Genomic DNA, 21,607 nt, shown 5'->3' on the forward strand with positions numbered 1-21,607 from the left:
CTGTTGGGCAGTGCTTTTAATCTAAACACATCGCTTAGAACAGGAGGAGGCATGTTGATGATGCAAACACTTTAAAGAGTTATCTGAAATGGGAGTGATGTGGACGTCAAGGAACTTGAAGCTCTCAATCTGCTCCACTACAGCCCTTGTCGATGATAATGGGGGCGTGCTCGGTCGTCCTTTTCCTGGAGTCCACATGCATCTCCTTTGTCTTGATCACATTGAGGGAGAGGTTGTTGTCCTGGCACCACACGGTCAGGTCTCTGACATCCTCCCTATAGGCTGTCTCATCATTGTCAGTGATCAGACCTACCACTGTTGTGTCATCGGCACACTTAATGATGGTGTTGGAGTTGTGCCTGGCCGTGCAGCCATGAGTGAACAGGGAGTACAGGAGGGGACTTAGCACACACTCCTGAGGGCCCCCCGTGTTGAGGATCAGTGTGGCGGATGTGTTGTTACCTACCCTTACCACCAGGAAGTCTAGGATCTATTTGTAGAGGGAGGTGTTTAGTCCCAGGGTCCTTAGCTTATTGATGAGCTGAGGGTACTATGGTGTTGAACGCTGAGCTGTAGTCAATGAATAGCATTCTCACGTAGGTGTTCTTTATGTCCAGGTGGGAAAGGGCAGTGTGGAGTGCAATAGGGATTGCATCATCTGTAGATCTGTTGGTGCGGTATACAAATAGAGTGGGTCTAGGGTTTCTGGGATAATGGTGTTGATGTGAGCCATGACCAGCCTTTCAAAGCATTTCATGGCTAAAGACGTGAGTGCTACAGGTTATTTCATAGTTTTGCTGTCTTCACTATTATTCTAAACTGTAGAAAATAGTAAAAATAAAAAACCTTGAATGAGTAGGTGTGTCCAAACTTTTGACTGGTACTGTGTGTGTGTGTGTGTATATACAGTCTACATACACTTAGGTTGGAGTCATTAAAACTCGTTTTTCAACCACTCCACAAATGTCTTGTTAACAAACTATAGTTTTGGCAAGTCGGTTTGGACATCTACTTTGTGCATGACACAAGTCATTTTTCCAACAATTGTTTACAGACAGATTATTTACACACTTATAATTCACTGTATCACAATTCCAGTGGGTCAGAAGTTGACTGTGCCTTAAACAGCTTGGAAACTCCATGAAATTATGTCATGGCTTTAGAAGCTAATTTACACTATTTGAGTCAATTGGAGGTGTACCTGTGGATGTATTTCAAGGCCTACCTTCAAACCCAGTGCTCTTTGCTTGACATCATGGGAAAATCAAATGAAATCAGCCAAGACCTCAGAAAAAAATTGTAGACCCCCACAAGTCTAGTTCATCCTTGGGAGCCATTTCCAAAAGCCTGAAGGTACCACGTTCATCTGTACAAACAATAGTACACAAGTACAAACACTAAGGGACCACGCAGCCGTCATACCGCTCAGGAAGGAGATGCATTCTGTCTCCTAGAGATGAACCTACTATGGTGCGAAATGTGCAAATCAATCCCAGAACAGCAGCAAAGGACCTTGTGAAGATGCTGGAGGAAACAGGTACAAAAGTATCTATATGCACAGTAAAACAAGTCCTATATCGACAAAACCTGAAAGGCCGCTCAGAAAGGAAGAAGCCACTGCTCCAAAACCGCCATAAAAAAGCCAGACTACGGTTTGCAACTGCACATGGGGACAAAGATTGTACTTTTGGAGAAATGTCCTCTGGTCTGATGAAACAAAAATAGAACTGTTTGGTCATAATGACCATAATGACCATTATGTTTGGAGGAAAAAGGGGGACGCTTGCAAGCCGAAGAACACCATCCCAACCGTGAAGCACAGGGGTGGAAGCATGATGTTGTGGGGTGCTTTGCTGCAGGAGGGACTGGTGCACTTCACAATATAGATGGCGTCATGAGGAACAAAAATTATGTGGATATATTGAAGCAACATTAGTCTGGAAGTTAAAGCTTGGACGCAAACGGGTCTTCCAAATGGACAATAACCCCAAGCATACTTCCAAAGTTGTGGCAAAATGGCATAAGGACAACAAAGTCAAGGTATTGGAGTGGCCATCACAAAGCCCTGACCTCAATCCTATAGAAAATTTGAGGGCAGAACTGAAAAAGCATGTGCGAGCAAGGAGACGCACAAACCTGACTCCGTTACATCAGCTTTGTCAGGGGGAATGGGCCAAAATTCACACAACTTATTGTGGAAAGCTTGTGGAAGGCTACCCGAAATGTTTGACCCAAGTTTAAATTGTTTAAGGCAATGTGATGAAAGAAATAAGCTGAAATAAATCACTCTCTACTATTATTCTAACATTTCACATTCTTAAAATAAAGTGGTTATCCTAACTGACCTAAGACAGGGGATTTTAATAGGATTAAATGTCAGGAAATGTGAAAAACTGAGTTTAAATGTATTTGGTTAAGGTGTACGTAAACTTCCGACTTCAACTGTGTATATGTGATGGGATGTATAGACATTATGGACAGTATGTGGTTAGAATATGTAGCATATCGGTAGAATAGGTAGGATAGAATAATATATGTATAGCAATAGTTTAATAGGATGGCCTTGACCAGAATACAGTATGTAAACAATATTAAAGTGACCAGTGTTCCATTATTAAAGTGACCAGTACATAGGGCAACAGCCTCTTTTGTGCAGGGTTGAGTAACCGGGTAATAGCCGGCAAGTGACTAAGTTCAGGGAAGGGTACTGGGTGAAGGCCAAGGGGTTTTAACCAAGGCAAATAAGCCAAATGATTTCAACTGAACATAAAATGGCTTCATCCCTTAAAAACATTGTATTTTCATCTTCAGGTAAGGTTGCGAACTCAAATTAAGTGAATTCATTTGTGAAGTAGGCTATGGAGACAGAGGCATCAAAGTTGCTTGTCTTTAGTTATTTTGTGGAATGGTTAATGGACAACCCTTCCAGAGGTGAGTCATTGCTCTTTCCATGTATCACATTATCACTATTTGATTAAGCTATTTGACATTCTGTAACAAAGGTCTGTGTGGGGAGAGACTGGGGCAGGGGGCAACTTCTAAACTGTAGATAGGTAGCTGTCATATCTGCTGGGACTTCTTTAACCATCATAACCCGTGCTAATATCATACTTAACCAGCCTGTCAGAAGATCGGGATTTCCACCTTTCCAAATACAGATAACCCAGGAAGACCTCATATGTTAATCATTGATAACCTATAGAAATACTCTTGGAACTTCTGGGCAGAATACATTCTAAGAAAAGATTAGTCCTAAACGTTCCCTGAGTCAAGACTATAGACACATGGTCTTCAGCCATGTCTCAGGGCAAGGCCTAAACATGTCTTTGTATCTTTCTGAATAGTGTATATGGGGTTGCAGCTTCTATGCTTGGCTGCTCAGAGTGGTCTTCAAAGCTCAGGTCAAGGACTAATGTTTTCTAGACATTCATAACCTTGGACATCACCCTTTCAACTCTGACCTCTATAAAATGGAAATCAACCTTTTATAATAAAAATGTTTTACACCCAATGAACATCTTACGTAAAAGAAGCTACACTTGCAAATGTCATTATGGCATCACTTTCTAAACTACCCTTCATGAACTATACTGAACTGTGAAAGGTGTCAAAAACACTATGTCCCTGTGCAGCGTTCTAGTATGGAGACTTAGATCATGTGGTCAATGACACTAACAGAACAGGGCTAAAAGTGAGTGCACTCTAAGCTCCTTCCCTGCTCATGTTACATCGTGATGCACACATAGCCCAATAGGACCTGGCTACAGCTGTCTGCTGTCGTCACATGGCCGTCTATTTGCACCCGCCACTTTCCAGCAGCAGAACATATACAACCTGAACCTCTTCAACAAATACTGAAGCTTTTACCAAGACCCTGGTGGATCTAGCCATGGGTAGAAACCTATGTGCTATTAGATCATTTCAAATCCATGGAAAGTAAGCTAACACTGAACTCTAAGAATGAAGGGTTGGGACTAGGGTTGGTTGGGCAAAATTTGGGTAGACCTATTCCAAGGTAATGCTACTTCCAAATATCACTGGTATCCAATATCGTTTTGCGCTGTTAATGAGTAGTAAATCATTCCAGACTGTGCAATTTTTGTGCTAATTTGTGACCTTATAGTTGCCTTCTCATAAATAAATACATAAAAATAGATAATTCATTAGACTATGAAAATTGATACAGCATAACTAATAAAACTGCACCCTTTTGATTTGTAAAGTTCAAATATAGTATCGTCTTGCACATCACAATATCTTAACCATATATCGTCAATGTCAAATATCACTGATACTCAATATTATCAAGCCTAGGGGCGGCAGGGTAGCCTAGTGGTTAGAGCGTTGGACAACCCCCGAGCTGACAAGGTACAAATCTGTCGTTCTGCCCCTGAACAGGCAGTTAACCCACTGTTCCTAGGCCGTCATTGAAAATAAGAATTTGTTCTTAACTGACTTGCCTGGTTAAATAAAGGTAAAATAAAAAAATAAAAAATAAAAATAGTAGGGACTGAGTTGTTAAAGATTAGGCCGTCTGCCAAATGAGAGTAACACATCGGTCCAATATCTGTTTAGGATCATGTGTTCTCTGCAGACATGTCAGCTTACTGCTTGAGATGTGGTGCAAACAAACTAAAGGCCATATAAACAACACTTCAACCTAAAAGCAGATTAGGTATTTTTCTTTGGTGAACTTATCTGACATTCCTTCAGCATGGAGAATTGACAGGTCAGTCTCAGTAATTGTACCTTTGACTTGATCATTTCCATACCTAGTCTGAACTTTGACACCTTGCTCAAGGAGGACCTTAATACAAAACAGGTCTTATGTAAGTACCAGCTGCCAATACCAAGAAAATAAACACCTCCAACGTAAAAGAGGGGAAGCGAGTGATATCTGACACCAGCCTGTAGAACCTGTGTCCAGGGCCAATCAAGAGGAGGACAAAACAGGTCTTCATACACTGTTGTAAGACAGTCTTTCTACCTACCTGGCTCTTACCTTTAAAGTCCAGATCCTGCTAGTTTATTTCTCTCCCTGCATTGCCAAAGGATGTGACTAGGACTAGAAAGACAACCGCATATAGACCCCTTTCTGTGTTTACAAACACTGTCGCAAGAGGGTGATGTGCACAAGTTGGTGGCAGAACAAGGGGAAGATCTTACAGAAGGCCAGCATTTCACACTACATTTGGATTATAATTGGATTTTAAGGCTTGTATGAATGTCCTGCTTAATATAATGCTTGTTTGTTGAATGTGCGCAGATGGCAATGGCTTTCTTACTGCTGCCAAGAGTGGCGCGAATCTGTGTGTGACGTCAGTATGTCGTGTACTGGAAAAGGGTCTATAGAGACGTGAATTAGGTCAGAGTCAGACGGTCGGCAGATAGGAGTCGTCAGAATTGTAGCCGACCGGGGGACACAACCGGAGCTGGTGGGGACACTAAGATGGCCGTGTGAAAGTATGCAGCTACATGCAACTGACACCGAAAGACAGGCTGACATTTGACAGACTAGACATACAACATGTGCTAGATACAACATGTACTAGATAAGCATGTGAGACTAGGAACAGATGTCCTAGCCTGATCAGTTATGTAATGGCTATAAAAAATAAACGCCTATTGCCAATATATACACAACTAACTGTTCCTTTAATATCTGCAGACCAAATTAATGAGTTACTGCAGTATAATGAAATGTGGCAAACATTTTGTTTTCCCACAAAACAGAGGAAACACCACAGAACTACTGCAATCAACCTCCCTGTGAGGGAACACAATCACCAATGCGCCAAACAAAATTATTTCTGCATTGAGCATCTAGCAGAGCCATCTAGTCTATACTTAGCTACCCTAGCTTGTCATCTGCCCAGTGTTATTTCTGAATGTGAAGAGGGTGGCCTTACCGAGCTGGCTGAGGTCCAGTAGGTTCCAGTGCATGCCGGTGGGGCAGCTAGTGGAGAGGGTGCGGATGTGGATGCGGCCATGTTGGTCCAATCCCCACAGGGCATCGCGGCAGGCAGAGAGCTGGACCATCTCTGTGTCCTGGGGCAGTTGGACTGTGGTGGGGTGCATCTGACCATCTTGGTCCCAAACACAGAACAGGTCTTTCCTGCTCTGGCCCAGCCACAGGAAGCTCCCTGCAGAGACACAGAGACAGTCAGTCACATATTGGTGATGTACAACACAGACACAGATAACAGCGACAGATGTCACTACTCAGAGAGACACAGATAACAGGGGACAGTATGGAATGTAAATGTGGTCTTCCTTATTTCTGTTAATATACAGTGGGGAGAACAATTATTTGATACACTGCCGATAATTTATTTGCATTTTATTGCATGACATAAGTATTTGATACATCAGAAAAGCAGAACTTAATATTTGGTACAGAAACCTTTGTTTGCAATTACAAAGATCATACGTTTCCTGTAGTTCTTGATCAGGTTCGCACACACTGCAGCAGGGATTTTGGCCCACTCCTCCATACAGACCTTCTCCAGATCCTTCAGGATTCGGGGCTGTTGCTGGGCAATACGGACTTTCAGCTCCCTCCAAAGATTTTCTATTGGGTTCAGGTCTGGAGACTGGCCAGGACCTTGAGATGCTTCTTATGGAGCCACTCCTTAGTTGCCCTGGCTGTGTGTTTCGGGTCGTTGTCATGCTGGAAGACCCAGCCACGACCCATCTTCAATGCTCTTACTGAGGGAAGGAGGTTGTTGGCAAAGATCTTGCGATACATGGCCCCATCCATCCTCCCCTCAATACGGTGCAGTCGTCCTGTCCCCTTTGCAGAAAAGCATCCCCAAAGAAAGATGTCTCCACCTCCATGCTTCACGGTTGGGATGGTGTTCTTGGGGTTGTACTCATCCTTCTTCTTTCTCCAAACACGGCAAGTGGATTTTAAACCAAAAAGCTCTATTTTTGTCTCATCAGACCTTCTCCCATTCCTCGTCTGGATCATCCAGATGGTCATTGGCAAATTTCAGACGGGCCTGGAAATGTGCTGGCTTGAGCAGGGGGATCTTGCGTGCGCTGCAGGATTTTAATCCATGACGCCGTAGTGTGTTACTAATGGTTTTCTTTGAGACTGTGGTCCCAGCTCTCTTCAGGTCCTTGACCAGGTCCTGCCATGTAGTTCTGGGCTGATCCCTCACCTTCCTCATGATCATTGATGCCCCCCGAGGTGAGATCTTGCATGGAGCCCCAGACCGAGGGTGATTGACCGTCATCTTGAACTTCTTCCATTTTCTAATAATTGCGCCAACAGTTGTTGCCTTCTCACCAAGCTGCTTGCCTATTGTCCTGTAGCCCATCCCAGCCTTGTGCAGGTCTACAATTTTATCCCTGATGTCCTTTTATCCCTGGTCTTGGCCATTGTGGAGAGGTTGGAGTCTGTTTGATTGAGTGTGTGGACAGGTGTCTTTTATACAGGTAACGAGTTTAAACAGGTGCAGTTAATAGAGGTAATGAGTGGAGAACAGGAAGGCTTCTTAAAGAAAAACTAACAGGTCTGTGAGAGCCGGCATTCTAACTGGTTGGCAGGTGATCAAATACTTATGTCATGCAATAATGCAAATGAATTACTTAAAAATCATACAATGTGATTTTCTGGATGTTTGTTTTAGATTCAGTCTCTCACAGTTGAAGTGTACCTATGATAAAAATTACAGACCTCTACATGCTTTGTAAGTAGGAAAACCTGCAAAATCGGCAGTGTATCAAATACTTGTTCTCACCACTGTATTTGAGATGGGTTGTTGCCATCAGGTGGAGGGTGGACAGTGCGTGTTATGTTTGTATTACAATATTGTGTTTTGTGTATTACCTTCTTTACTGAGTACAGCCGAGGAATAGACGAATGCCCACTTGGTGGCTGAGACGGTTCCTCTGGGTACCACACCCTGCCAGAAAGTACCTGTGGGGTCACAACACATCACTGTCACACTGAACACACTGCAGTATTCACACAAAAGTCCCTGTCCACCACACTGACTTAAAACAGAGAAGGTGCCAATAAAGCAATGCTTAGCTGATTAAGTTCTGTGAAGGGTAGTCATGTCAGAAAGTGCATTCCATAAATTGCATTCCAATGCAGAAAACAAAAAATCCTCATGACTGAGCATCTGTGTTAACCCACTGAGCTAAAGCCTAGGCATTAGCTTGGAAAGCTAATGCAAGTATTGAGGTTTCATAAATTCATACCGCTGAGGCTGCCCTTGGCGACATGGAAGTTGTTCCTGCCGGATGAAATCCAGACGCCGCTGGTGTTGGAGGAGACCAGGCTGGGCTGGCAATGGAACTGCTGGGACAGGAAGGCCATGCGGAGGCACTCTGCAACCCGCTCCACCGGGGCCTTGGTGGCTGTGGCCATGTTCTGAGTGGCCTGGATCAGAGTCTGGAACAGACTTCCCTGATCAAACACTACATAGTCTGTGATGCTCACCTGAGGGTGGGTGAGGAAGAGGAGGGAACAAAAGGCCAGAAATGCATAAGCATTAGAAGTTGAGCCATGGTTAATAGATGTTAATGCGAGTGTAGTGAAAAGCTTGTGCTTCTGGTTCCGACAGTGCAGTAATATCTAACAAGTAATTTAATAATTTCCCAACAACTACCTAATACACACACATCTAAAGGGATGGAATAAGAATATGTACATATAGATATGTGGATGAGCGATGGCCGAGCGGCATAGGCAAGGTGCAATAGACGGTATAAGGTACAGTATATACATATGAGACGAGTAATGTAAGATATGTAAACTATGTTAAAGTGGCATTGTTTAAAGTGACTTGTGATCCATTTATTGGGTGTCAATGTAGGCAGCAGCCACTCTGAGTTAGTGATTGCTGTTTAGCGGTCTGATGACCTTGAGAAAAAAAGCTGTTTTTCGGTCTCTCTGTCCCAGTTTTGATACACCTGTACTGACCTCGCCTTCTGGATGGTAGTAGGGTGAACAGGCAGTGGCTCAGGTGGTTGTTGTCCTTGATGATCTTTTTGGCCTTCCTGTGACATCAGGGTGCTGTTGGTGTCTTGGACTGCAGGTAGTTTGCCCCCGGTGATGCGTTGTGCAGACCGCACCACCCTCTGGAGAACCTTGCGGTTGAAGGTGGCGCAGTTGCTGTACCAGACGGTGATACAGCCCAACAGGATGCTTTCGATTGAGCATCTGTAAAAGTTAGTCAGGGTTCTGAGTGACAAGCCAAATTCCATCAACCTCCTGAGGTTTAAGAGGCACTGTTGCACTTTCTTCACCACACTGTTTGTGTGGGTGGACCATTTCAGTTTGTCTGTGATGTGTATGCCGAGAAACTTGAAGCTTCCCACCTTCTCCACTACTGTCCATTCGATGTGGATAGGGGGGGTGCTCCCTCTGCTGTTTCCTGTAGTCCACAATAATCTCCTCTGTTTTGTTGACGTTGAGTGAGAGGTTGTTTTCCTGACACCACACCTCCTCCCTGTAGGCTGTTACTTCATTGTTGGTAATCAAACACACCACTGTTGTGTCGTCTGCAAACTTTATGACTGAGTTGGAGGCGTGCATGACCATGCAGTCATGGGTGAACAGGGAGTAGAGGAGGGGGCTGAGCATGCACCCTGTGGGGTTGAGGGTCAGCGAAGTGGAGATTTTGTTTCCTACCTTCACCACCTGGAGACGGCCCGTCAGAAAGTCCAGAACCCAATTGCACAGGGCAGGGTTGAGACCCAAGGCCTCCAGCTTAATGATGAGCTTGAAGGGTACTATGGTGTTGAATGCTTAGCTGTTGTCGATGAACAGCATTCTTACATAGGTATTCCTCTTGTCCAGATGGGATAGCGCAGTGTGCAGTGTGATGGCGATAGCATCGTCTTTGGACCTGTTGGGGCGGTATCCAAACTGAAGTGGGTCTAGGGTGGCTGGTAAGGTAGAGGTGATATGATCCTTGACTAGTCTCTCAAAGATTGAATATGTCCGTAAACACACCAGCCAGCTGGTCTGCTCACGCTTTGAGGATGCGGCTTGGGATGCCATCTGGGCCAGCAGCCTTGCGAGGGTTAACACGTTTAAGTGTCTCACGTCGGCCATGGAGAAGGAGGGGGACCGCAGACCTTGTTAGCGGGTCACGACAGTGGCACTGTATTATCCTCAATGCGGGCAAAGAAGGTTTTTAGTTTATGTGGAAGCGTGACGTCGGTGTCTGTGATGTGGCTGGTTATCTTTTTGTAGTCCGTGATTTCCTGTAGAATCTGCCACATACGTCTTGTGTCTGAGCCCTTGAATTGCGACTCCACTTTGTCCCTGTACCGGCATTTCACAGGTTTGATTGCCTTGCGGAGGGAATAACTACACCGTTAATATTTGGACATATTGCCAGTCCTCTTTCCATGGTTAAATGTGGTGGTTCACACTTTCAGTTTTGCGTGAATGCTGCCATCCATCCATGGTTTCTGGTTAGGGTTCTTCTTCCCAGAGAGGTGTTTATCTCGGTTGGCGTGATGCATGGAGAAGTCCAGTGGCTGAACCGATTTCGACAACGTCTCCCGAGAGCCATGTTACGGTGAAACAGAGAATGTTGCAATCTCTGATGTCTCTCTGTAAGGCAACCCTTGTCCTAATTTCGTCTACCTTGTTGTCAAGAGACTGGACATGGGCGAGTAGTATATTCGGAAGTGGGGGGCAGTGTTGCACGCCTACAGAGCCTGACTAGGAGGCCGCTCCATCAGTCTCTTCTGCGCCGACGTTGCCCTGGGTTGTGGTCTGAACAAAGGATCCGCTTTGGGAAAGTCGTATTCCTGGTCGTAAAGTTGGTAAGTTGACGTCGCTCTTATATCCAATAGTTCTTCCCGGCTGTATGTAATAAGACTTAAGATTTCCTGGGGTAATAATGTAAGAAATAATACATTTATAAAATATATAAATAAATACTGCATAGTTTCCTAAGGACTCGAAGCGAGGCGACCATATCTGTCGACACCAGACCCATACTCATCCCAGGGTGAAGTCTGTAATGCAAACCATCCTAAAATAATAATACATGCTCTTAAAAAATGATCATAGTGCAAGATAGACGACGTATGGAAAACATTGAACACAGTCTGTAGGATACCAACCTGCCACCAGTGGTCATCTTCCCCCTGGGGCTTCCTGGCAGTGACTCCAGTCCTGAACCACAGACTGCCGCTGGTGTCCAGAGCCCAAACCGTGTTGCTCTCTCCCAGGGCTATACAGATGGGCTCCAGACCCTGACTCTCACTTTGGGAGGAGGAAAAACACATTCACACAAATATGTAATGATCAGCAAAGAAAGCTAACATTGCCTGAGTCCTGAAGACTTGCATTAGCTCCCCAAGCTAATGCCTAGGAGGATTTAGCTCAGCAGGTTAACACAGTCCTGTGGCGGGCTGGAGATCTGGATTTGAACCCTGGTCGGTCATACTAACTAAACGTTCACTGCTACTAGGTCTCTATGACACACGTCTTCCTTCCTCTTTTCAAAAAAGGTGAAAGAATCACAGTTGAATTACAATTATCTGGAATGACCACACCACAACCCACAGGGGTGTCACAAGAACCAACCAGAGCTAACTCCACTATCACTGTTACTGGGGCCTACAACACGCAGGTTCTCTTTTTCAGGAAAGGTCCTACCTGATTTTGTCATACTTCCACATTTCCCCCTCAGAGCAGGAGCTGCTGAGGCCATCGCCATCTCTGTAGAAGACGGCCCTGTGTTGGCTGAGGGCCCACACCACCCCGCCACGCGCTGCGATCTGGGCCATAGGACATGGGCAGTCCACCTTCACAGCTCGTGCACACGGACGGTCCACACTCAAACCTGCAGAACGGGATCACAACCACACAGTCAAGTTTCAGGCATTTGTTGTATTTGTTGTTTTTGTGAGTTAGTGAGGGGCCGGGAATGTCTATATGTAACAGAATGTTAATCATGCTAAACTATTAACAGTATAGCAGTCTCACATTAGTTTCTTAGTTAATCATATCGAATTCAAATTAAATGTATATATATCCCATATACATACAGTGCATTCGGAAAGAATTCAGACCCTTTGACTTTTCCCACATTTAGTTATTTTTCCCACTCATTAATCCACACACAATACCCCATAATGACACAGCGAAAACAGGTTTTGAAATTTGTGCAAAGGTATTAAAAACAAAAACAAATACCTTATTTACGTAAGTATTCAGACCCTTTGCTATGAGACTAAAAATTGAGCTCAGGTGAATCCTGTTTCCATTGATGATCCTTGAGATGTTTCTAGTCCACTTGTGGTAAATTTAATTGATTGGTCATGATTTGGAAAGGCACAGACCTGTCTATATAAGGTTTCACAGTTCAAAGTGCATGTCAGAGCAAAAACCAAGACGTGAGGTTGAAGGAATTGTCCGTAGAGCTCAGAGACAGGATTGTGTCGAAGCACAGATCTGGGGAAGGGTAGCAAAAACTGTCTGCAGCATTGAAGGTCCCCAAGAACACAATGGCCATCATCCTTAAACGGAAGAAATTTGGAACCACCAAGACTCTTCCTAGAGCTGGTCGCCTGGCCAAACTGAGCAATCGGGGAAGAAGGGCCTTGGTCAAGGAGGTGACCAAGAACCTGATGGTCACTCTGACAAGAGCTCCAGAGTTCCTCCGTGGAGATGGGAAAACCTTCCAGAAGGACAACCATCTCCGCAGACCTCCACCAATCAGGCATTTATGGTAGAGTGGCCAGGCGGAAACCACTCTTCAGTAAAAGGCATATGACAGTCCGCTTGGAGACTATCAGACCATGACAACAAGATTCTCTGGTCTGATGAATACCCTGAATGCAAAGCATCACGTCTGGAAGCAAACTTGCACCATCCCTAGTCTGATGCATCGTAGTGGCAGAATCGTGCTATGGGGATGTATTTCAGCGGCTGGGATTGGGAGACTAGTCAGGATCAAGGCAAAGATGAAAGGAGAAAAGTACAGAGAGATTATTGATGAAAACCTGCACCAGAGTGCTCAGGACCTCAGACTGGAGTGAATGTTCACCTTCCAACAGGACAACGACCGTAAGAAAACAGCCAAGACAACGTAGGAGTAGCTTCGGGACAGGTCTCTGAATGTCCTTGAGTGGCCCAGCCAGAGCCCGGACTTGAACCCGATCAAAGATTTCTAGAGAGACCTGAAAATACCTGTGCAGCGATGCTCCCCATACAACCTAACAGAGCTTGAGTGGATCTGCAGAGAAGAATGGGAGAAACTCCTTAAATACAGGTGTGCCAAGATTGTAGCATCATACACAATAACACTTGAGGATGTAATCGTTGCCAAAGGTGCTTCAACAAAGTACTACGTAAAGGGTCTGAATACTTATGTAAATGTGATATGTTTTTGTATTTTTAATACATTTAAAAAAAGGCTAAAAACCTGCTTTGCTTTGTCCTTGTGTGGTATTTTGTGTAGATTGACAAGGGAAAAAACTAATCCATTTAGAATAAGGCAGTAACATAACATAATATGGAAAAAGTCAAGGCGTCGGAATAATTTCGGAATGAACTGTATATCCTCCAAACACCGGTTTTGAGGGCATTATCACTTTCACAGTTTACCAATATATACAGTTGAAGTCGGAGGTTTACATACACTTAGGTTGGAGTCATTAAAACTCGTTTTTCAACCACTCCACAAATGTCTTGTTAACAAACTATAGTTTTGGCAAGTCGGTAAGGACATCTACTTTGTGCATGACAAGTCATTTTTCCAACAATTGTTTACAGACAGATTATTTCACTTATAATTCACTGTATCACAATTCCAGTGGGTCAGAAGTTTACATACCCTAAGTTGACTGTGCCATTAAACAGCTTGGAAAATTCCAGAAAATGATGTCACGGATTTAGAAGCTTCGGATAGGATAATTGACATAATTTGAGTCAATTGGAGGTGTACCTGTGGATGTATTTCTTTATTTGTATTTTTTTTTATTTTACCCCTTTTTTCTCCCCAATTTCGTGGTATCCAATTGTTGTAGTAGCTACTATCTTGTCTCATCGCTACAACTCCCGTACGGGCTCGGGAGAGACGAAGGTTGAAAGTCATGAGTCCTCCGATACACAACCCAAACAAGCCGCACTGCTTCTTAGCACAGCGCGCACCCAACACGGAAGCCAGCCGCACCAATGCGCCGGAGGAAACACTGTGCACCTGGCCACCTTGGTTAGCGCACACTGCGCCCAGCCAGCCACAGGAGTCGCTGGTGCGCGATGAGACAAGGACACCCCTACCGACCAAGCCCTCCCTAACCCGGGCGACGCTAGGCAAATTGTGCGTCGCCCCACGGACCTCCCTGTCGCGGCCGGTTACGACCTACCTTCAAACTCAGTGCCTCTTTGCTTGACATCATGGGAAAATCAAAAGAAATCAGCCAAGACCTCAGAAAAAAAATTGTAGTTCTCCACAAGTCTGGTTCATCCTTGGGAAAAATGTCCAAAAGCCTGAAGGTACCACATTCATCTGTACAAACAATAGTACAAAAGTATAAACACCATGGGACCACGCAGCCGTAATACTGCTCAGGAAGAAGACACGTTCTGTCTCTTAGAGATGAAAGTACTTTTGTGCGAAAAGTGTAAATTAATCCCAGAACAGCAGCAAAGGACCATGTGAAGATGCTGGAGGAAACAGGTACAAAAGTATCGATATCCACAGTAAAACGAATCCTATATCGACAAAACCTGAAAGGCCGCTCAGCAAGGAAGAAGCCAAAACCGGCATAAAAAAATACAGACTACGGTTTGCAACTGCACATGGGGACAAAGATCGTACTTTTTGGAGAAATGTCCTCTGGGCTGATAAAAAAAAAAAATTGAACTGTTCGGGCCATAATGACCATCGTTATGTTTAGAGGAAAAAGGGGGACGCTTGCAAGCCAAAGAACACCATCCCAACCGTGAAGCACGGGGTTGGCAGCATCATGTTGTGTGGTTGCTTTGCTGCAGCAGGGACTGGTGCACTTCACAAAATAGATGGCATCATGAGGAAATGGGTCGCAAATGGGTCTTCCAAATGGACAATGACCCCAAGCATACTTTCAAAGTTGTGTCAAAATGGCTTAAGGACAACAAAGTCAAGGTATTGGAGTGGCCATCACAAAGCCCTGACCTCAATCCTATAGAAAATGTGTGGGCAGAACTGAAAAGGCGTGTGCGAGCAAGGAGGCCTCCAAACCTGACTCAGTTACACCAGCTCTGTCAGGAGGAATGGGACAAAATTCACACAACTTATTGTGGGAAGCTTGTGGAAGGCTACCCGAAATGTTTCACCCAAGTTAAGCAATTTAAAGGCAATGCTACCAAATACTAATTGAGTGTATGTGAACTTCTGATCCACTGGGAATGTGATGAAAGAAAGAAATGCTGAAATAAATAATTCTCTACTATTATTCTGACATCTCACATTCTTGAAATAAAGTAGTGATATTAACTGACCTAAGACAGGGATTTTTTATTAGGATTAAATGTCAGTTTAAATGTATTTGGCTAAGGTGTATGTAAACTTCCTACTTCAATTGTAAAAATAATGATTGACAAACGTTCATTAGAAACATTATTTAGATTAATTTATTCATACCATTTCCTTCTTCCACGAGACATAGTCCCGACACAAATCTAAAGAAGCCGGCTGGTCGTTCGTTCCATTGGTTCTGTTGCCAGAGACGCGACCCAGTCGTTCAGTCTTTTTGTTCTGTATCTATGGACGTGAGCAACCCAGTGGTTCGATCTAAATGTTCCATTGCCATAATGACTGGCAATGTTCTTATCCCTTGCTTGCTAGCTAGACAACTACGGCTAAGTTACAGTCACGTCAAACAGTGCAGACAGAATAACAGCAAAGTATCTACTAATGCAGCAAAGTATCTTATTATATCCTTCCTGTTTGGCCCTGTCCGCGGGTGTCCTCGGATGGGGCCACAGTGTCTCCTGACCTCTCCCGTCTCAGCCTCCAGTATTTATGCTGCAGTAGTTTATGTGTCGGGGGGCTAGGGTCAGTTTGTTATATCTGGAGTACTTCTCCTGTCCTATTCGGTGTTCTGTGTGAATTTAAGTGTGCTCTCTCTAATTCTCTCTTTCATTCTCTCTCTCGGAGGACCTGAGCCCTAGGACCATGCCTCAGGACTACCTGACATGATGACTCCTTGCTGTCCCCAGTCCACCTGGCCGTGCTGCTGCTCCAGTTTCAACTGTTCTACCTTATTATTATTGGACCATGCTGGTCATTTATGAACATTTGAACATCTTGGCCATGTTCTGTTATAATCTCCACCCGGCACAGCCAGAAGAGGACTGGCCACCCCACATAGCCTGGTTCCTCTCTAGGTTTCTTCCTAGGTTTTGGCCTTTCTAGGGAGTTTTTCCTAGCCACCGTGCTTCTACACCTGCATTGCTTGCTGTTTGGGGTTTTAGGCTGGGTTTCTGTACAGCACTTTGAGATATCAGCTAATGTACGAAGGGGTATATAAATACATTTGATTTGATTTGCTCTAATGATGCACAATTTTGCCTGGTAAAGAAAATGTGCTTTCTCATCAGGACACTGTTGTTCTGAGGAGCTAGCCAACAACACAGCTAACACAATCACTTCAATCTGAAGCTGGAAAGACAGCAAACTAGCTGCATTTAGTTTCATTTGACCTGTTTTCTACTGAAATTTCTTTGCATATATCCATAAAAATGATGCCAGCTGATTCATGATTTTGACTGGCTGACAAAAGCTGCCTGCCTGTCTGTCTCTTCCGTACTCCCGTCGGACACGTTCAATATTATGGGACAGCTGGAGATTGGATTTCAGTATAGAAAAACATTGTTGCAAATGTCAGAGAGACAGACAAGGTTTATACAAATCTCCCCTGCTGAAAATCAAACGCTTGTCTAAAAGAAGTGGGAGATAATGTCAAGATGCGGCAGCGTAGCCTTGTGGTCAGAGCGTTGGACTAGTAACCGGAAGGTTGCGAGTTCAAACCCCCGAGCTGACAAGGTACAAATCTGTCGTTCTGCCCCTGAACAGGCAGTTAACCCACTGTTCCCAGGCCGTCATTGAAAATAAGAATGTGTTCTTAACTGACTTGCCTGGTTAAATAAAGGTAAAATAAAAAAAAACAGAGGAGATCAAGTTTATAAATTGCCTGGCTGGGCTGTTGAGACAGTGGATTGTGCAGTGAGATGAAACAGAGTAAATAGGCATTTCAACATCATAGCTTTAGCCGGTGGTAACTAGTGGAATAGACATCGGCTGGAATGTGGTTTTAACCAATCAGCAAACAGGATTAAACCCACCCATAGTATAATAATATAATACTTGTCATGACCGGCAGGGCCAGCGAGTGTGTTAACAATCCATCACAACACCAAAGGTTAAATATTACTTTCTAAAAGCATGTTTTGGATTTACTAGGCTTCATTATTTTGATCCTTAATATGCCATCCGTACAGAATTATGATTACCTCAGAAGATTTAGCCAGTGACTGATGATACTATTTACTATGGGCCTGAACAGCACCATCTAATGGAGAATGGTTCATCTCAGGAACTGATTTGCTGAATTGAGAGTTCAGACTTTGCCAATAAACAGGATTGTGATATACTATTCTTAATACTCTGAGGCCACCTGGGGCTAAAATCACAACGTCTTGTTTAAAATAGAGTGAATCAAGTTGTGCAAAAAGTACATTTACAATACTTACATTAAAGAAGCATTCAAATAATGTGCCATCAAAATCTTGAAGAAACTAAAAATGTTTTAACATGAATTTGTCTAACTGTGTTTGATCTAATCAGGTCTGTTCATCTATACTCCATTGATAGTAAAAGTGACATACAGTACTGAATAGTCACCAGTAGCTTACCTGTCTGCATGTAGAGGTCCCCGCTGGTTCGGATGATCCATGCTGTGTCTTCACCAAGCGCTACAAAGGCAGAATCCTCCAGGGCCTTGTACCAGTGCCTCTTTCCTTTGATGGTGACTTTACCACATGCATACGCTGTCATGGTCTTCTGTTCCACCTTCCATAGCAGGGACCCTAAAATAAAATGAAACTTTAATGCATCTACTAATATGTACACTACCGTTCAAATGTTTGGGGTCACTTAGAAATGTCCTTGTTTTTTAAAGAAAAGCAAAAAAATGTTGTCCATTGAAATAACATCAAAATGATCAGAAATATGGTGTAGACATTGTTAATGTCATTTGTGGGTTTGATTACAGGCTCAAATTGGCCAGAAACAAATAACTTTCTTCTGAAACTCATCAGTCTAATCTTGTTCTGAGAAATGAAGGCTATTACATTTGAGAAGTTGCCAAGAAACTAAAGATCTCGTACAACGCTATGTACTACTCCCTTCACAGGACAGTTAAACTGTTTCTAACCAGAATAGAAAGAGGAGTGTCAAGCCCCGGGGCACAACTGAGCAGGAGGACAAGTCCATTAGTGTGTCTAGTTTGAGAAAGTTCCTTGTTTCTGGCCATTTTGAGCCTGTAATCAAACCCACAAATGAAAAATAAGGACATTTCAAAGTGACCCCAAACTTTTGAATGGTAGTGTACATCCAAAGATGTCATTTTGGTAATCAAACTAACCAACTCCGAGAAGTAAAGATCTATCTCGATGATAGAGGTTGCTGGTGCAGTCCGTCTCCCTCAACTACAGTGCCTTTCAACTCTTCCACAATATATACTAATGATAGACCCTAACAGACCCAGTCACTGAATAAATGGTCAATAAAAGCTTAAAGGTACAATATGCAGAAATGGCCCACCATTTCCTGGTTGCTTAAATTCTAATAGTTCCCTTAATGTCAGTTTATATGATAAAACAAGCAAAAATAGTGTAGATAATCATTGTACCATCTAAACCGCAGTGGAACATCTTTTCAAAACCCCAAAATATTGTATTTTCAGCTGGTGTTCAAAACCGATAGTCAAATTCAACTTAAGAACGGGAAGCATAAGAAATAGTGCATATAGAACAGATCTACAACTTCTTAGACTTGCTTTTAATGATAATGACATATCTATAACTCACATTTCTATGTGAATTTGGTCATGTCGCCTAAAAGGTTACATATTGCAGATTTAGAAATAAAAGCATAACAATAGATTAATAAAAGCTTCTGCTAAATGACCATTTTACAGACATCCTCATCACCTGAAGGTGACAGTGCCACCTGCTGCACATTGTCCTCAAACTTCTGCCAGCTCAGGCCCCTGTCTGGGAGGGCACTGCAGTACAGGCCTCCTTTAAAGTCCAGACACCAGATGTATTGGTCTGTCACAACCAGGTTGAGGATGCCACAGCCTGGTCCTGTGTAGCCCATCCAGCTCTCTGCCAACTACAGGAGAGGAGAGAAGGTTCAAAACAGACACAGCATCCTACAGTAATGGTTTGTGTGTTATAAATGTGCCATAAAATGACTAATAACAATCAAATGATCCGTTGCAACATTACTAACCACATGGTATCCTATTGAAATGGAATGTGCAATATGCAACGTCACATGTTGTGTGTGATATAACTGTGACCACTAGTATAACTATTACCGTCTTGTCTTGGTCCTGCTGCCTGATGTTGGACCCTTGGAGGTTGAGGGCATTGAGTCTGTCTCCCAGGCTGGCGCTGGAGGCTGAGTACGGAACTCCGTGGACAGCGTAAATGTCCTCCTCGTCACTAGAGGGGCACTGCTTAGGCTCCAGGGAATAACACATCTGATCAACACAGCTAGGAGGCTCCAGATCCAGCAGACAGTGCTGGTGGTGTGGGTCATCCTGGTCCAAGTCATCCAGCCCAATGAGGGGGCTCAGGAGATCATCCTCCTGCTCCTCCATGGGGTCCTGCTCCTTCGAGGTCTGCATGTAGGCAAAGGTGCACTCCAGGAATAGGTCTACGTGTCGGGTGGGAGCCTCCCCCTCTTTGTTAGTGATGGAGGGGCTATTGCCATTCTTTGGGTAGGACTGGCACTCCATGTACTGGGAGGGAAGGGACATGGGGCAGGAGGGAGTCTGAGACCCAGGGGGTTGAGTCTGAGTCAGAGGGTCCTCTCTCTGGTCACCACCCTGGCTCTGAGCTCCAGAGGCAGTGAGTTCTGGAGAGCCCCCACTGATGGAAACCTCCTGGTCGGGGGATCCGCTGCTCCTGCTCTGTAGGTCCAGACTGCTGCACGGTAAACTTGAGGGGGGCTCACTGATAGAGGTGCTGGTCCCCCCGTCACTGCCCCCTTCTCCATCCTGACTGTAAATGCTCTCGGACCAGCTGTTGTGCTGCTCACTGATGCGGTTTCCACTTTCTGTAGAGAGAAAAAGAGAGAGCGGGAGAACATAGCAGCAAGAAGTTTCAACATTAGTGGCTTGAATCGTAAGAGAAAGGTAATTGTAAGACAAGCTGTTCGTTTTTTAATCTGTTAAAAAAGCAATTCGCAGCAATTTTTTTAAATGTTTTGATCAACCACAGCATAACACACTAGATCTTAAATCACTATAACTGCCACTCGCCTTGCCTCCTCCTCTTGGCCTTCTTCTTGACTTTGATGGCCTGGACCACCAGCTCATGCTGAAAGTCCTCCTGGTTGATGGCACTGTATTGGCTGGAGGAGAGCTCTGACTGCTCCATGGTGCTGGTGGAGAGCATCATGCCCTGAACGCTGTGGCAGGACGTGATGGAACTGCTGCGGCTATGAAAATCACTGGTGCCCCCTACAATGCCCCCTCTCTGGTGGTCCAGTCGCTCCCCCACCTCAGCCCTCTCCATCAGGGCGCCGGCCTTCCCCGCCTCGGGGCTGTTACTCAGCTGGTCCTGCTCCAGCACCTCCTCATCCACCAGCCTCTCCCGCTCCCCCTGCTCTGTGATGATGGCCATTGTCCTGATAGTCTGGACTGTCTCCACGGAGCCGGTTGGAGAGAGCAGGATGGTAGGAGTGGTCAGGGGAGAGGTCAGACGGAAGGACAACTCAGAAACTGGGCAGGAGAAAGTTAAGAGCAGAAGATTGTTATATATGTGGGAATGACTATAGAGATACAAGAATTCAATATTAAAGTCTAGGAGTAAAGAAAGTGTTAGCTGGAGATCATGATTCTCCCTCAACTCTCTATGGTTGGTTTGAAATGAACAAAGTGCTTCTGATATATTATGACATGACGATGTACTATGTATGACATCGTACTGTTGGAAGCCAAGTCCTCAGGAGCATTTGAGATGCGAACAATGTCCCGATCTCCTTTCAGGATGAAGATTTCATTTTCGGTGCATGATACAGAGACGATGTCCCCACAGCTCTCCAGTGCACCGATGATCACCTAGAAAGGCAGCATTTTTTTTTTTTTTTACAGAGATAGACCTATAACATGACACCCTGACAGGACACCGGCTTTAAAGACTCTCACAGGCTAAATTCACCTACCTGACTACTTTTTTCTCTATCAAAATATGATTTGTGACAAAAGTGATTCAAAAGTGATTACCTGGTTGAGGAAATACATAAGACAGCTAAAATCCATGTATTAATGTATCTATTAATCCAGATATCCATGTAAAGTATCCATTAATTTGTATTAAGTGAATGATGTAAATGTTCCTGCTTGT

General features: G+C 44.2%; 1 protein-coding gene across 1 annotated transcript in view; it reads right to left on the reverse strand.

Moving 5' to 3' along the window:
* LOC109904225 (tectonin beta-propeller repeat-containing protein 2) overlaps positions 1 to 21,607 on the reverse strand; it is a 37,469-nt gene that overhangs the window by 8,630 nt on the left and 7,232 nt on the right. The window contains exons 7-16 of the mRNA XM_020501450.2: positions 21,189 to 21,321; positions 20,521 to 20,982; positions 19,573 to 20,315; positions 19,181 to 19,364; positions 17,882 to 18,055; positions 11,636 to 11,822; positions 11,098 to 11,239; positions 8,212 to 8,452; positions 7,835 to 7,924; positions 5,910 to 6,143 (exon numbers count right to left, since the gene is read on the reverse strand). Coding sequence (XP_020357039.1) covers positions 5,910 to 6,143; positions 7,835 to 7,924; positions 8,212 to 8,452; positions 11,098 to 11,239; positions 11,636 to 11,822; positions 17,882 to 18,055; positions 19,181 to 19,364; positions 19,573 to 20,315; positions 20,521 to 20,982; positions 21,189 to 21,321 — 2,590 coding nt within the window. The remainder of the gene's footprint in view (positions 1 to 5,909; positions 6,144 to 7,834; positions 7,925 to 8,211; positions 8,453 to 11,097; positions 11,240 to 11,635; positions 11,823 to 17,881; positions 18,056 to 19,180; positions 19,365 to 19,572; positions 20,316 to 20,520; positions 20,983 to 21,188; positions 21,322 to 21,607) is intronic.

Source organism: Oncorhynchus kisutch, linkage group LG14 (assembly GCF_002021735.2).
Source record: "Oncorhynchus kisutch isolate 150728-3 linkage group LG14, Okis_V2, whole genome shotgun sequence".
In the NCBI taxonomy this organism is placed as follows: Eukaryota; Metazoa; Chordata; class Actinopteri; order Salmoniformes; family Salmonidae; genus Oncorhynchus; species Oncorhynchus kisutch.